General features: G+C 34.2%; 1 protein-coding gene across 22 annotated transcripts in view; it reads left to right on the forward strand.

The window, feature by feature from the left end:
* The window catches only part of sls (sallimus), an 854,140-nt gene extending 838,996 nt beyond the window's left edge, over positions 1 to 15,144 (forward strand). For all 22 annotated transcript variants that reach the window (XM_083122061.1, XM_083122066.1, XM_083122070.1 and 19 more), the window contains 7 exons: positions 465 to 612; positions 1,802 to 2,107; positions 3,960 to 4,064; positions 4,886 to 5,080; positions 8,280 to 8,485; positions 9,995 to 10,094; positions 13,853 to 15,144. In XM_083122061.1, the coding sequence (XP_082978187.1) occupies positions 465 to 612; positions 1,802 to 2,107; positions 3,960 to 4,064; positions 4,886 to 5,080; positions 8,280 to 8,485; positions 9,995 to 10,094; positions 13,853 to 14,058 (1,266 nt within the window). In that variant the 3' untranslated portion in view covers positions 14,059 to 15,144. The remainder of the gene's footprint in view (positions 1 to 464; positions 613 to 1,801; positions 2,108 to 3,959; positions 4,065 to 4,885; positions 5,081 to 8,279; positions 8,486 to 9,994; positions 10,095 to 13,852) is intronic.

Consider the following 15,144-nt stretch of genomic DNA (forward strand, 5'->3'; position numbering starts at 1 on the left):
ACTGCAAATGTTGTGCATGACATAATCTTTTCCAGAATAAGAGTTTATTATTTTTTTTACTTCTACATTTTCTTAATGCAATATGTATGTTTATTATAATTTAATAAATATAGTGTAAAATTTAGGTGTTATTACGTAGTAGAAAAAAGAACAAACTGCTTGAAAATAGGAATTGGTTCATTCTCTGATTATGTGCTTGAAAGGTTGTAATTAAATTCCAGCTTAACCATTGACATAACCTGAGAATACTTGTTTGAACCCATTTGAAGTTAATGTTACTTGCAATTGCTTTTCAAAGTAACAATAACTGTAACTGTGGGTTACTTACTGATGAAAGTAAATGCAATGGTGCTACTTTTTGATTAAAGTAATTGTAATGTTGTTACTTTTTGATGAAAGTAAATTTAATGTTGAGTTACTTTTAAAACTGGTTATAACACATATTTAAAATGATCTTTCAACAGGTAGCAGACGTGGAGGGTGACATCTATTCCTACTGCATCCAACGGTTGAGAGAGGGTTACGAATATATGTTCCGTGTGTCTGCTGCAAATCCAGTTGGTGTATCTGAAGCATTGGAAAGTGATACCATCGTAGTTAAGAGCCAGTATGGTAAGCTGTATTCCTGCCTGCCATTATCATTTCTAATGAAAACTTCATTTGATCAACTCTTCCTACATCAAACATTAATTTGTTGTTCTTGTCTACAAAATGGAGAAGTGTTTACCATTTTTTTATCTCTTCTTCTGGATATCACCGGAAATTTTGGTAGGGTGAGGTCATCAATAATTATTGTAAAAAAAAAGAAAAAATGACGACGACTACTACTACTACGACTACTACTATTATTATTATTATTATTATTATTATTATTATTATTATTATTATTATTATTATTATTATTATTATTATTACTATTATTATTTACTGAGGGAGATATTACTGCTTGAAACACCAGATGAGAGAATATCTGGCATAACTGTTCTTATTCTTACTGAATTAGCTGTTAGAATTGTCATATTTGCACTAACATTCTGATAAGTTATTTCTTTCTTTGTTTCAAATTCCATACAGGAACACGCTGCAATATGACCATTATCACAGCTTTTTTTAACTTTTACAACCTTAATCAATTAAAATCTTTAGAAGTTAGAGGGGGAAAGTATGAATTATCAGGTTCATGTTATGGTCGACCTTCACAAGAAAATCGCATTATTGAAATTTAAACACACTTGCAAATAAACATTTATTCTTTGAATTTGATGGTGCAATAGTAAAATGTTAAGTTTGACTTGATATGTGCATGGTACACAATTGCTTTTCAAGTTAATCCATATTCTCCTTTGGTTCTGCTGGAATGCTAATTCATGGAAATTAATTATTGTGTTGATTATTGTGAAGATAAGTTGCTTTGCTCAAAGTTTTAACCTTCACAATTATTTACCATCCATGTTGGGAGATGTTGAGGGTGTTTTAGCAAATGTTTCAGATTTTTTTGAAAGGAGCAGGTCTCTTCCACTGTCTGTGCAGAATTTTTTAGTAATTGTAATATTTTTTTAATCTGTTGGGTTTCTTAACCTTTCTCAATTGGTTATTTAGATAACCTACACCTCTAAGGTGCAAAATGGTGAATCATTCATTCATTCATTCATTATTGTGAATGTAAGGTTTTTGCCCTTTTTTTGCAATCAAATGAATGGTGTGAATTGTCATGCAATCTAAGGATCTAATTTACCTATTTCCATTTGTTGGTAAGTGTTCAACTTTTACATAGTTGTAAAACAATGCCTTTTGTTTCCAGACAAGCCATCGCCTCCACAAGGGCCATTTGAAGTAACTGGAATGAACGAAACATCGTTGACGATGAAGTGGCAGCCTCCGGAAACAGACGGTGGAGCTCCTCTCCTCGAGTACATTGTTGAAAGACGTGAACTTGGGAAGAAAGCGTGGCAGAAAATTGGGTCAACTTCGGCAGAAATGACTCACATAGACGTTACGGGACTGAAGTTGGGATTGTCATATCATTTCCGAGTCACGGCAAGGAACGAAGTGGGAACGAGTCAGCCTTATGCTCCTGAAGAGCCAATCACAGTTGGAAAGAGGATAAGTAAGTATATGTAGATATGTGTAAGATAGCAAAGAACTTAGTGATAATTTTTATTATGTACATGTCGGAATGAAACTCTTACTTGCAACATTCATCGACATCACTACATCTCTAATTGATCCAGAGTAAGCAATGCGATATCACTGTACCTCACTGCATTATCTCAAATCACATTATGAAATTGTAGGTCATTTACAGGTTACAGGTTGGTTTTTATTAAATCAATGTGTCAATGAAAGTCAATTTGATTGACACATTGACTTACTCAAACAGAACCAACCTGTGATCAGACTTATTGTTCATGCTATTTCATCTGATGAAGACGGTTTGAAACAGTGAAAATATTGCATTTTAAACCAAACATATCCCAGTAAAATCAATCTTTGTTTACTAAGTAGCAGAAGTTTAAAAGTTCCAGCTTTGGCATGTGCTAGCTTATTTTACTCAACCTTTCGCTACATACGTGGCTTTTTCGCCAGCCAGGCAGCCACATTAAAACCTGGAAAACAGGGAAATGTCAGGGAATTTGGCTTGTCAGGGAAAAATCAGAGAAATGTCAGGAAATTTTGCAGATAGTCTGGAATTTACATGCATTTTGGAGTCTGCAAGAGAAAAAGTTGCAAAATGAACAAGCAGTTCACTTCCACTTCTGGATTCGGTTCTTGTGATTCCACTCCTAAAAAAGATTCAGTTCAGAAACTTCTTTATCTCATTCTTATGATTCTCAGTCTTGTGCAAAATTATGGTTCCTTTGAATTGCTGCAAAAAATTTTCACTTTTATAATACTAGATATTAGAAAGAATATCAAAGTAAAATCTGATTGATAACTAAAGTACATTGACAATATGATCATAACCTCATCTTCACCAACCTTTCCGATAATTATAGTCTATTATTTATAGATCTTAGTCTTGTTGGCATTTCCTATAGAATTCCTATATGCAACAAAAATTTCTCCAGATGCTGTGTACTTATAAATGTAAGCAAAAAAGCAGCATTTCCTATGACACTGTAAATCCGCCAAAAAATGAAAAATTGTGTATGGTTTATGAACGTTTTCTGTTGTTTTTATATTGTGGAGATCTCTTATGGTGAAATAATGTATCTTTGTTACCTTAGTCTGAAGGCTAGATGCACGTGATTGTAGCACCCAATACATTTGATGCCGATTGTAATTTTACATTTTACTCTTCGAATTTTCACATTCTTGTGTGTGTAGAATGAAATTTGCTAAATAAAAAGTTGTGAAAGTGAATATTCATAATAATTAACAGATTATTTATTCAATTGAAAAACACAAGGTTCAAAAGTAAAAATCATGATGATAAACATACCTGGAAAAATTTCATTTTTGGACTGGAAAACCTGGAAATGTCAGGGAATTTCAGTCAAAAAATCGTAGTTACCCTGCACATTGATTCTTGGTTTCACTCATGATAAAGCCACATGATGTATGAACTGTAAGTTAGTACATGCCAAAACTGGACATTTTGAACTTCTGCTTCTTAGTAAAATGATGCCATGTGGTGTAAGTTATGCTTTATATCATTGTTTATATTTTATTATGTTGATTGTTTACTGCCTCTTTTCGATAACCTTGATGATGAAACCGTTACAGTAAACACTCTTCCCTAGGCCAGGACTCAAATCTGAGAATTTTTAATGCAAGATTGAAAGTCAGTCACTTAATATGTTTGGCTGCAAAGTCAGCAGAAATATCACTTCCAAAATTTATTCATAAACAATTAATCATTTCTCTCTCTCATTTTAGTCATTAAATGAGCATGCAAGACAATCAAATGTTCCAAACATAGCATGTATTCTGAAATATTCCAATTTCTTTTCCCGCAGCACCGCCTTCAGCCCCTGTGGGTCTCACTGTGGTTGACGTGACAAGCAGGAGTGTCACGTTGCAATGGAGTCCACCAACAAGCACGGGAGGAGCTGAGTTGACAGGTTAGGTCAATTTCCTTCTACTATAAACTGGAGCTGACCCGCTATCACTTTGAAGTGATACTTTTTCTGTTACGTTGTAAGCATCATGAATATGCTTCACCCCGTTCTCATTGCACAGTTGCTTTCCACACAATGCTGCAACAGCTGTGAAGACCCATTCCCAGGTAGGGTCCCCTGTCCTGGAAAAGTCATGGATTTCAACCTTTGAGTTGAAAAGTCTTGAAAGTCAGGAAATTTTGGAAATACAACCAAAATTCTGGTAAAGTAAGGAGAATAAACCTTTGGATGAAAACATGGAAAAGTCAGGAAAATAAACTTTTGTGGGGAAAAAGTCATGGAAAAGTCGGAGAATTTTGAAAATACAGCTATAACACTGGGAAAATGAAGGGGAAATCAAGTAGTTTTGTGCTTGCCAGGATTTGGAAATGAAAATAAAGATCACCTTTTTTTACCTTGAACCAGTTTCTTGGGAGATATTCCATGTAGAAATGTTATAATTCCATTTCTTTCATTTATTTTGAAAATTTGAATGAACTTCATTCTCTTGAATAGAAAGTGCAGTTGAACACTTGAAATGTGGTTATTAGCATGTGAAAGTGCCACAGATTGGTTTGAAAATTTATTTAAAAAAGTCAGGGAATTTGTTTTGTGACGAGAAATATCACAAACAATTAGTGGATCATTTCATGTACCACCATGTTCACAGAAGAAATGATAATTTCAAACTCATTGCTGATTTCTTTCTAATGCATGTTAACACTTCTCTTCCAAGGAAAAAGTAATTGACATATTCTAAAGATTTTGCTAATTATTCTATTTAGGTTACATCATTGAGAAGAGGTTGGCAACCAGCGACAAGTGGGAGAAGGTCGTTACACTGGATCCCACTGTTACTCTTCACACCATTCACAATTTGAAGGAGAAGTCTCAATTCTTCTTCAGGGTGTATGCTGAGAATTCCATTGGCTTGAGTGAAGCGGCAGAGACGGAACGTGTCAGCCTGAAAACTCATGCAAGTAAGTCATCAAGTAAACATTTCAATAGTTTGACAGTTGAAAGAAAAGCTGGGTTGTGAATTAACCAGCATGCAGGGTGGTATTTGTAGGGGGGTGGAGAGGATTTTCCCCCCTTTGGGTACTTGTGTCCCCCCTCTGCTTGATAAATTTTATCCATGGGGGAAATGTTATATGTCATAAAGTCATTATCTCATGCTGTCCCCAGACAGTCAGTAGAATTTCCCCCTCCCCACTGGAAATTTCTTAAATACCACACTGCCAGCATGTAAATGAAATCACCAAAAATCACAATCAATGATGACCAATCTGATTAGAAGTTTTCGTAACATTTCTCCCACAGTAACCTAATAGAGTAAACAAACCAATTTCAATTCACCAAGTTTTCTGTAGTTTTTAATTTTTTTTTCTAACTGATATTTTTCTCTTTTTAGTTCTAATTTCATTCCAATTCAGTTTTCTAAAAGTCAACTTAAAATTATGACAGAAGAAGAGAAAATAAGTGTAAAGCCCTTGTTCGCATCAAATTTTTTAATAGTTCTGTCCTTTAATTTACAACATGAGCACCAGAGGAACATAATTGCATAAATGCAAATGTATTGTTGCCGGCCCCCACACCCCCTATACGCCTTCATGGCGTGGTGCTATGCACAGGGGAACACTTTTTTTTTTACTTTTTTTTACCCTGTGGCAGAGTGGTTAGCACATCGTGCTACGACACCAGGGGTCCCGGGATCAAATCGCAGCCCTGGTATGGGTATGAGTGTCCATTCATCAATTTCATGATAACATCACTCATCCCATCTTCGCAAATTAGCCAAAAGTGGCACAAAAAGCCAATTGAAATAAACTAAATCAATCAATCAAGCAAGCAAATGTATTGTTGAACATATTTCCTCTGAGGAGCTCTTATTTGGAGTCAGATCGACATATCTCCACTTCTAAGTCTTGATAGTAAGGTGGAGTCACGTATCTCCAATTTAAATAAATTGGATTTACGTCCCTAGGTTCTCACACAACAAATTGGAAACTATATATGTTATGGATGTCTGGTGGATCTCATAAATTTAGTTTCACTGGCATTGATTTTCAGTTCATTACATCACATTCGTTTGTCAAGTTCATGTTGCAGGAATTACAACCTTCAATAGTGTTATTTTCTTTTTACAGTTTTAAATCTTCTACTTATATTAAAAGATTAAAATTTGCAAAATCTAGTATTTATGACTGCAATTTATGTAATTTTACAAATTACTCCTTTTGACTATTATTGTGTGGGAAAACCAGTGATGTGCTGTAGACTATAAGTTTACGTCTACATGCGTTGTCTACTCGTAATCTATACGAAGATTACATTGGCTTATAGTTTACATAGCCTACTATAGATAATATAAACAACAGGAAGAAAGAAATCCCAGTGTTCTTTAAAAGAGAAAGTATTTCTTTCATCAAATATTTCAATAATCTGGGCCTATTAGCAACTTAAGACAATCCGATGTAATCAAAAGTTATTGAATTTTTATTAACGAGGGAAGAAAGTACTACCTGAAGAAAAAAAAATGACAGCCATAGGTGAAAACGGACATTATTTTTTACACTGACAAAGGGAAAGGCTAAAAAAATATTTATACATTTTTCCTTGTTACTGCATAGGAAAGTGCATGCATCTTTAAGGCAGTTTTCCATGCATGTGTGAACTGGTGGAAATATAAGGAAAACAAATATTGTCATTCTACGGACATCGCTTTCTTGTGTGTGTGTGTGTGTGTGTGTGGCGCAACAAGTTTTTCTTTCAATGCAATTAATACGTAGTGAATTGGTTGAACGTAAATAAATACTTAAAACACTTATTTCTGGACAGTGGAATTCTTCTATTTTCACCTGCTGACTCTGGCTGGACCTGCTCATGCCTTACACGAAGAACGCCAAACACCACGTTGTCTACTATGATTACGTCATATACGTAGATTACATATTTCACATAGTCTATGTTGTCTACACGTAGAATGTAGACAATCGATGTTTACGCGTAGACGCACATTACTGGGAAAAACCCAGGTTCGATACCCAGTGGAGGCACCTAGTGGTTCAGATTCCACTTGAAACTGTAGGACCAGTCCCAATTATCCTGTCTGTGCATGAAAGTGGACTTGAAACAAAAACTCAAAAAAACTATGTGGGAAAGCATGTGTTTAGTGTAAGAGATGCATGATGAACACATTATGAAACTTGAAGTTATACCATCTAGTGCCTACAAGTACTGCCTTGTAATCAGTGCATGTATTGTTCGATTCCCAGTGATTTGGTTCTTTTTTAAACTGTGGATTCAGTCCTAAATAGCCTATATGAGTACAAGAAAGTTGACTTAAAATGAAAATCATCTACGAATTCCATAAAATTCAAAATATGGTGACACTGACAGTAAACCTTGGTAAATTACAACATTAGCAGAATAAGTATTTGACTAGAGGGATTACAAATAGTAATAAAATAGTACCTAGGATTACACTTCACTAAATTCAAGCTGAAGGATCTCCCCAATAGTGCAGTGGTGATGTTGATACCTTATAATCAAGGGGTTCCAGGCTTAATACACAGTGGAGGAACATAGTGGTTCAGATCTTACATTAAACTGTAGGCCCAGTTCATATTAGCCTTTCTGTTCATAATGTGGACTTATAAACAATAAGGTTCAGTGTGAACAACCTCACATACACATGAAAGAAATAGTAAGCAAAAATAGGATTCTTCTTGATTACTAATAAAGCAATAAGTCATATATAAATATAAAGACAATACAATAAATTCAAGTCTTAGCAGAGTTACTAATAAATGATTCATCAAAATTATTTTAAAATAAAAGCTTAAAAATTAATTCAACATGAAATGACTATTAATGTAATAAAGGAAGTTCTCACTTACCCACAACTCTTTGGGTGTGCATATGTGTGTTGTAGTAATTTCAGTGTCCACAGCCACCATCCTCTTGAGAATTTATTGTGCTATTGCTTGGTGGGATTCTGTTGTTCTGGTCCAGGAATAGTACAACAAGTTTCCATGCATTAACCACAGAAATTATAGAATATGGAAAAGAAAAATTAGTTTCATGGATATTTGAGTACTTTCTTTCAATATATTAATTTGATGCTGCATCCTTCCTGCAACATGAAGCGACTGATTTCTTTATTACTATTCTTCCCAGCACCACCTTCTCCACCAACTGCACCACTTGAGATTCGAGGCACTGGTCCGAACTCCATCATCATCGAGTGGGGCATTCCTGAGAGCGACGGAGGTGCTCCAATTGAAGGGTACACGATTGCCATGCGTGACATCAAGAAAACAATGTGGATGGAAGTTGGTCGTGTCAGAGCAGACATTCAGAAGCTCAACATCAGGGATCTGCAGGTGAGTTTGTTTTTTTAAAAAAATCTTTGCATGAGGTTAAACAAATAAATTACTCACATTCATCATCCTCCTCCTTCCCAGTTTACTGCCTTTGGCTGGGTCTGCATAGAAGTCAAGCCTCTCCATTTTTTTCCTGGTCTTCCACCACTCCTCTTTTTCCATGGTGTTCCAATATTGTCCTCTTCTCCTAACACTCTTTGCTGTCTGTTCTTTCCACCGACATCTTGGTCTCCCCGTTGGCCTTATTCCCACTCCTTGTGAATTGTAAGATATTACTGGTAGTCTTTCTGCATCCATCCTCTTCATGTGTCCGAAGCATCTCATCTGTGCCTGATCTATTCTGTCCTGAAGCTTCACCACCCCCACTGTCTGTCATATCTCTTCATTCCTTATTCTATCCCTTCTAGTCTTCCCCAATATACTCCTTAGAAATTTCATCTCCACTGCCTGCATCTTTCTTTTATGTCTCTCTGCCATTGTCCAAGTCTCTGCTCCATACATAATCATACATACATAAACTGATCACAATCAGTGATCATTAATTGCAATAAAATAAATATGTGAAGGCTTACATGTGTTATATTTATGCTTGTGGTACATAATACAAGTCTTCATATATTGATATTATTGCAACAGACAAAAAAAATGACAAAAAAAGTCAACTTAGTGTAAATAATTTTGTTTTGAAAATTCGTTTCTGTGCCAGTCATGGTACTTTGCATATGGTAGCATCTATTTCTCTTGCACCTGTTTCTCTCTCTTCCATTTCCAGCTCGACAAGATCCACTCCCTAGGCAATGGCTTCTTTCTACCTTAACTACCACATTCCAATGTATGTAGCGATCCACCCAAAACACTGCAACCTTTACACGCAATGAGAAGTAATGAATTGCAATAAAGCATGGGTGTTCTAAATTTGGTATGCAGTGAAGGTAGGATTTCCTTGACTTAGTCAGTTCCACAAAAATCATATCACCTTAGCATCAGGAGAAAACACATAGCTGGAAACAGAACTGCAAAATTTAGCTCTGTACCCACATTACAAATTTGAAGTTAGCAATTTAAATGTGGTGAAGGAGCCGTGGTGTTAAGGTCGGTAAGGCATCTTACTGCCATGCAGGAGACCAGGATTTGATTTGCAAGGTGGATGATCTAAGGTCAGGATTTTTGCCTTGTCCCCGACATAAAGTGGCTCTGGGGCTCACCCAGCCTCAAATCCATGGGAGGTAAAGATGGCTGGAGCATGGTGCTGGTCACATCACCTATAAAATGTGTAGGGCCCTACCCCACAGTCCCTAAATGTGCCTTCATAACATGATGCTATATCCACGGGGAACTTTACCTTTACAATTTAAGTGTCACGAAGTAACTGAAAAAGTAAACTGTTGATAATGTTACTTCTATTGCGAGAAAGTAACTCTGTTACAGGTACAACTACTTACTTTTAAAAGAAGCTAGTTACAGTTCGAATGATTATTTCCAAGCACTGATTATATGTTGTTCTTTCAGGAGGGGCATGAGTATTTGTTAAGAATATTTGCACGAAATGAGGTTGGCGTCAGCAATCCACTGGAGTCTGAGGAACCCTTCAAGGTTGTCCGTCCAGCTGGTAAGTTACGTTCTCCTTATTTTCCAGTTCTCATTCCACTATTGAACACATCAAAAAAGTACCACTATGTACCTAATATGTTGCTTCTTTTCCTACATGAACACTGAATTGAATATTGTTGTGCTTGTAGTGATGCAATATCAGAATTTATAGTATTGTCATTCATGTCTCGGTAGAAGTGGATTGTTATGAAATTTTAACTGATCCCTATAAAGTACGGATACTGACAACTGATATTTTCACAGATCTGACATTAAATGAAAATCATTCCATTAACATGAATTATTAAATAACCTCCTTAATTAATGTATGTAATTGGTTGACTGCCATAGTTTTGCCTGAGAGAAAGTATTTAGAAATTTTATTTACAAAATACTCAGAAGAATAATTATAAATTATTATTAAAAACAGTAATAATTGTGCCCTTAATTGTAGATAATTTGCAGTTTTAGTGATAAATTGATGGTTCTCCCCCAGTGGAGTCACATAGTGATTGAAATCAGAGTTTGCAGTGTGAGCCCAATCCAAATTAGTCCATATGTGAATAATGCAGATTCAAAATAAACTTTTTACAAAACACTGATTTGATAATATTAGTCAATAATAATAAAGTACCAAGTCCTGTTCTTCGTCTTGTTCCTTGAACAAGTTTCTTCTGTGTATTAGTTTCGAAACAGTATTATTAAATTCTGATATGAAAATTACTACCTTGCAATAGAGCAATTCGTTTGTTATTTAAATGAGGAAACGTCTAGTCCAAAAATTTAGTAAGATATATCTTTGTTACTGTGATGGAAACAATACATTTAAAGATTAGTTACTGAGTTTATTAGTTGTATATTCCATTACTATTTATAATTCTATTCATAGATATGGTACAGTTATTTTTATACATTCCTTTAAAATGAGATTTAAAAGTGGTAATATTTTACATAGTATAGAGAATGTATACAAAAACTTAGCTTGTATTTATAACTTGATGCTACTTTACTACAATGTTTTAAGTACCCGAAGCAAATGTTGAGAGAAAGTAAAACCTCATTTGTGCAAAATGTCAAATAATAATAATACTGCATATATTAAATTCAGATGAAGTCGTAGTAACAGTATTTTGAAGCTGTGAACATTCAATAATTGAATTATGCAATTTTTTAAATGTAAACTCATAAATTTTAATTGGTCAAATAAGAAAGGATTTAGTCAAAATATGGTTCAAAACAGTGGTGGGGATTAGGGGGACAAGGCAGTTGTCTCCCTCCCCACTTTTTGCCCACAGTATAGCCTCTTAATTCTAAGCCTTGTCTACCAAGAGACAGTAGACCAGTTTTGCCACCCAATCACTGCCACTGGTTCAAAATATTTATAATTGAAACAATAATGGACCTATCTTTATCATGTATATTTATAGAACTGTTAATGAAGGTGTTGCCTTTGTTTTGTTGTTAAATTTGTGTATTAAAACAAGATATATGTCAGTGAGGTGCAGGAGAGACAGGGGTATATTTCTCATCAAGAACCTGTCCCCTAGGGTATTGAACTGGAGATAGGTATAACACTTTCAACTGATGTGTGAAAGTGAATAGAATCCTATCTGCAACAAGTGGTACTTAAAACATTAATGACTGGCTATTTTCCAATAATACTTTGCAAGAACATGCTTATTAACATTACCACATACATTTGTATGCACTAACACATGTACATGATATTTATAACATTATTCCTCTTTTAAAACATAACATTGAAATGTTCATAGGTTGGAAGATACGAAAAACTTTATCATATAAATATTTTTATATTGTAAGCAGTAAGTTAAGTTACTCATAAGAACAGACTTGTATTGAAAATGGATGTAATCAAATGTTGTCTACGTAGAATTAAGGCTTTTGTTTTAGCATTAATCAGCTTGTACACAATTATTAAAACACTAACAGGACATTTTACACTTTGGCTTGCCCAGTATGTTCACTATACAATGTTACATTTTTTTTTCTTAGTAGCAGCTTCATTGCATTTAAAAGAATTAAACATAGAACACAGTGTTTTTGCTTACAAAGGTGTTCTTGCATGAATTTATATCAAGCAAAGATTCTGTGATATTTTTGAAAAATCACAAAGACTTATAAGGTTTTGTTCACAAAATTGTTTACGTATTGTGTTATTTATGGCCACAAAATGTTTTCATAACAAATCTTAGTTATGTATTGTGCTATATTATTATTAATAGTATGTATTTTTATTATGGAAGACCGAATAACAAATAACATTTGAAGGTTAATTCTAACTAATTATGATATATTGTGGAAAGACCACAATTTCACTATGTACAGGTCACATTATTTAACACTTACAGTAGCTATCAAAATAATAAAGACAGTATATTCAATTTTGTAAACTTAGAGCTGTAACCATTGTCAGAATAACAATATGTGAATTGTTTTATTCAATGGTGACTATTATAAAATATTTTTGTTTCTATGTCCTCAAATTATCACAAATTATTATTATTATTATAACAAGAACTGAAAATGCGTAAGAAAGTAGAGAATAATGAATTAATAATTGTTCACTGTAAATTACTATACTTTTTCAAGAAAACAAATTCGTAGAATAAGCTGTACATTTTCTTCATCAATGCCAAATTAATAATAATTAATGTGATAGACAGTTGTCTAATAATTGGATTTCAATACCAGTGTGACTTTGGAGAATAAATTAAAATGCGAATTGCATTGTGTTTAATGGGGTTAATTAATTATAAAGAATATGTTAAAAAAGATATTTCAACATCCCTTTCATATTTTTTTCTGAATATGTAATTCATAAGTACTAATTTTATTTTGGTTTACATTCATTAATATTATATGAATATGGAATTGGCAAATGGATGATAATGTGGGCTTGGAAGTGTTTTCCACTGGTGTAAATGCATAACGTCATAGGTGGCAGTACTGTCCAAGCTTTAATAATAATAATTAGAGTATTAATAACAATATTAATATCCTGCCATACTTTAGAATGGCAGAGCTGCATTTGCTACTCCACAGAACAAGCAAAGTTTTATGTCTTCCTGACCAGCTGACCTTCATGGTGGATTAGTTAGCACTGTTCACTACAAGGCCAGAGGTCCCAGGTTCAAATCCCAGCCTGGCCATGGGTTTTCTTTGAAGTGTTTGTTTGTCAGTTTCATCACATCATTACTCATCTTTGTGATTAGCCAAAAGTGGCAGTAAAGTGAAGTAAAATAACCCAAATCAATCCATCAGCATCTTCATCACCACTGAACGCTGAAAATTCATGATGAAATAGACAAGGATCATAACATTCTGCATGTAAAGCCCAGGAGAACAGAAATATTACACATTGGTCAATACGATTTGATTTTACCAAATGATACCATCATAGTTGCCATTGAGTATGATTTTAGTCTGGAAATATTGGCTTTGTTTTTAAGTATAGCGAATAATATTTTAGAAGTTACAATAATAATGCATGATATGCATGACAATTTAGCCTGTGTCTCATGAATAAGATATCAGGTAGGTCTTTGTGCACTTACGCAACATGGAAGATATCTTGAACGGATGCTGCAGAAAGCTCGTAACTAGCATGGCCTAGCCAACATTCATGAGCTTCAGGCGAAATCTTTGACAGAAGGAATGTAAGTGTTGCATGCTTGATCTAGGAAGAGGAATAGAGAACCTATTTACCCTATATCTAGAAGCATTTAGTAACAGGTTGTCTGTTTGGCTGTTTAGATACAGACTACTATGATGTGGTAAAGGCAGAAGATGGAGAGAAGGACCATACACCATCCCTAAGCTTCAGTACAGAGACAACCACGTCTTGGATGAAAGAAGCTGGAATGGATGCCGACATCCATTCATACGCACGCGCTTCCTTGCTTAGGAGAGATGAATATTTCTTCCGTATATGGCACTATGCACGCCAATTATTCAAGTAGACTGATTTTTAAGAGAATCAATTTTTTAAGAATCTTTTTTCTCCCATTTTGTATGTCGTATTATTATTATTATTATTGAAAAAATTCCATGAGGTTCTTCAAGAACTACAAAAAAACAAAAAAAAAACTCAGGAATATTTTCACTGGAAACATAATTCTTGTTTTAGGAACAGAAGTAAACAACTGATTTATACAGTATGTAAATGTTAACTTTTCGACAAATTTGTGGACAGATTTTTATCACAGATGTTCAAAATCCTGTGCAAGGCAAAGCTAAGATACTAAATATCTGTGATAGAACTGTTTTATTCCACAAATAGTACAACTGTTCCTATTGCGACACCCTATGGACCAAGACTGTAATATTGTGACCGTCCTTCCCAGTTATATGTAAATACAAATAACGAGACCGTACAGATATGTTATGTATTTCTGCTAGATGAAGAATTCTACTTGATGTAGGTATCAAAGATTTACGTCATGTTTTACTGAGAAACTGATATGTATAAAGCTTGTCTTATAGATGAGCTGCGTTGTAAAGATATATGTCTTTTTTATATACATAAACACTGTATAAATATATATATAATGTAAGAATACATCATTGCTTTTTAAAAGCAAGGAAGAAAGTCCGAAGAATACGCAAAAATATACACGAATATGTACTTATTACCAGGGCTCCCATATTATATTTATTGCTTTGAAAGCACTGCTTGCTTTTACATTAGGGTCACTGTGATATCATAGCAAGATATACGATCTATGTAATATTGCATAATTAAATAGGAATGACCATATGAAAGGGCTGTTCCATTAACTAAACAGTCTTAAGCATTTTTTTCAATTCCCTGTCGTTTTTTAAGCAAAAAAATGAATTTTGTGTAAAGTGTAAAAAAAAATTATAAAGTTCTAATCTTAATATATTTCTTATGTGTCGAAAGGAGACGTAATTTTTTAAGGTGCAATTTACACATTTTGACAACAATGTGAATTATATTGATGTTAGAACTTTGATGTTTTGTGTATATGAAAAAAATGATTTTTTGTGGCTTGTACAGATATTGAAATAAACAATTGTCACAGTCA

The sequence above is a fragment of the Lepisma saccharinum genome, chromosome 5 (assembly GCF_977018435.1).
Source record: "Lepisma saccharinum chromosome 5, izLepSacc3.1, whole genome shotgun sequence".
Classification (NCBI taxonomy): Eukaryota; Metazoa; Arthropoda; class Insecta; order Zygentoma; family Lepismatidae; genus Lepisma; species Lepisma saccharinum.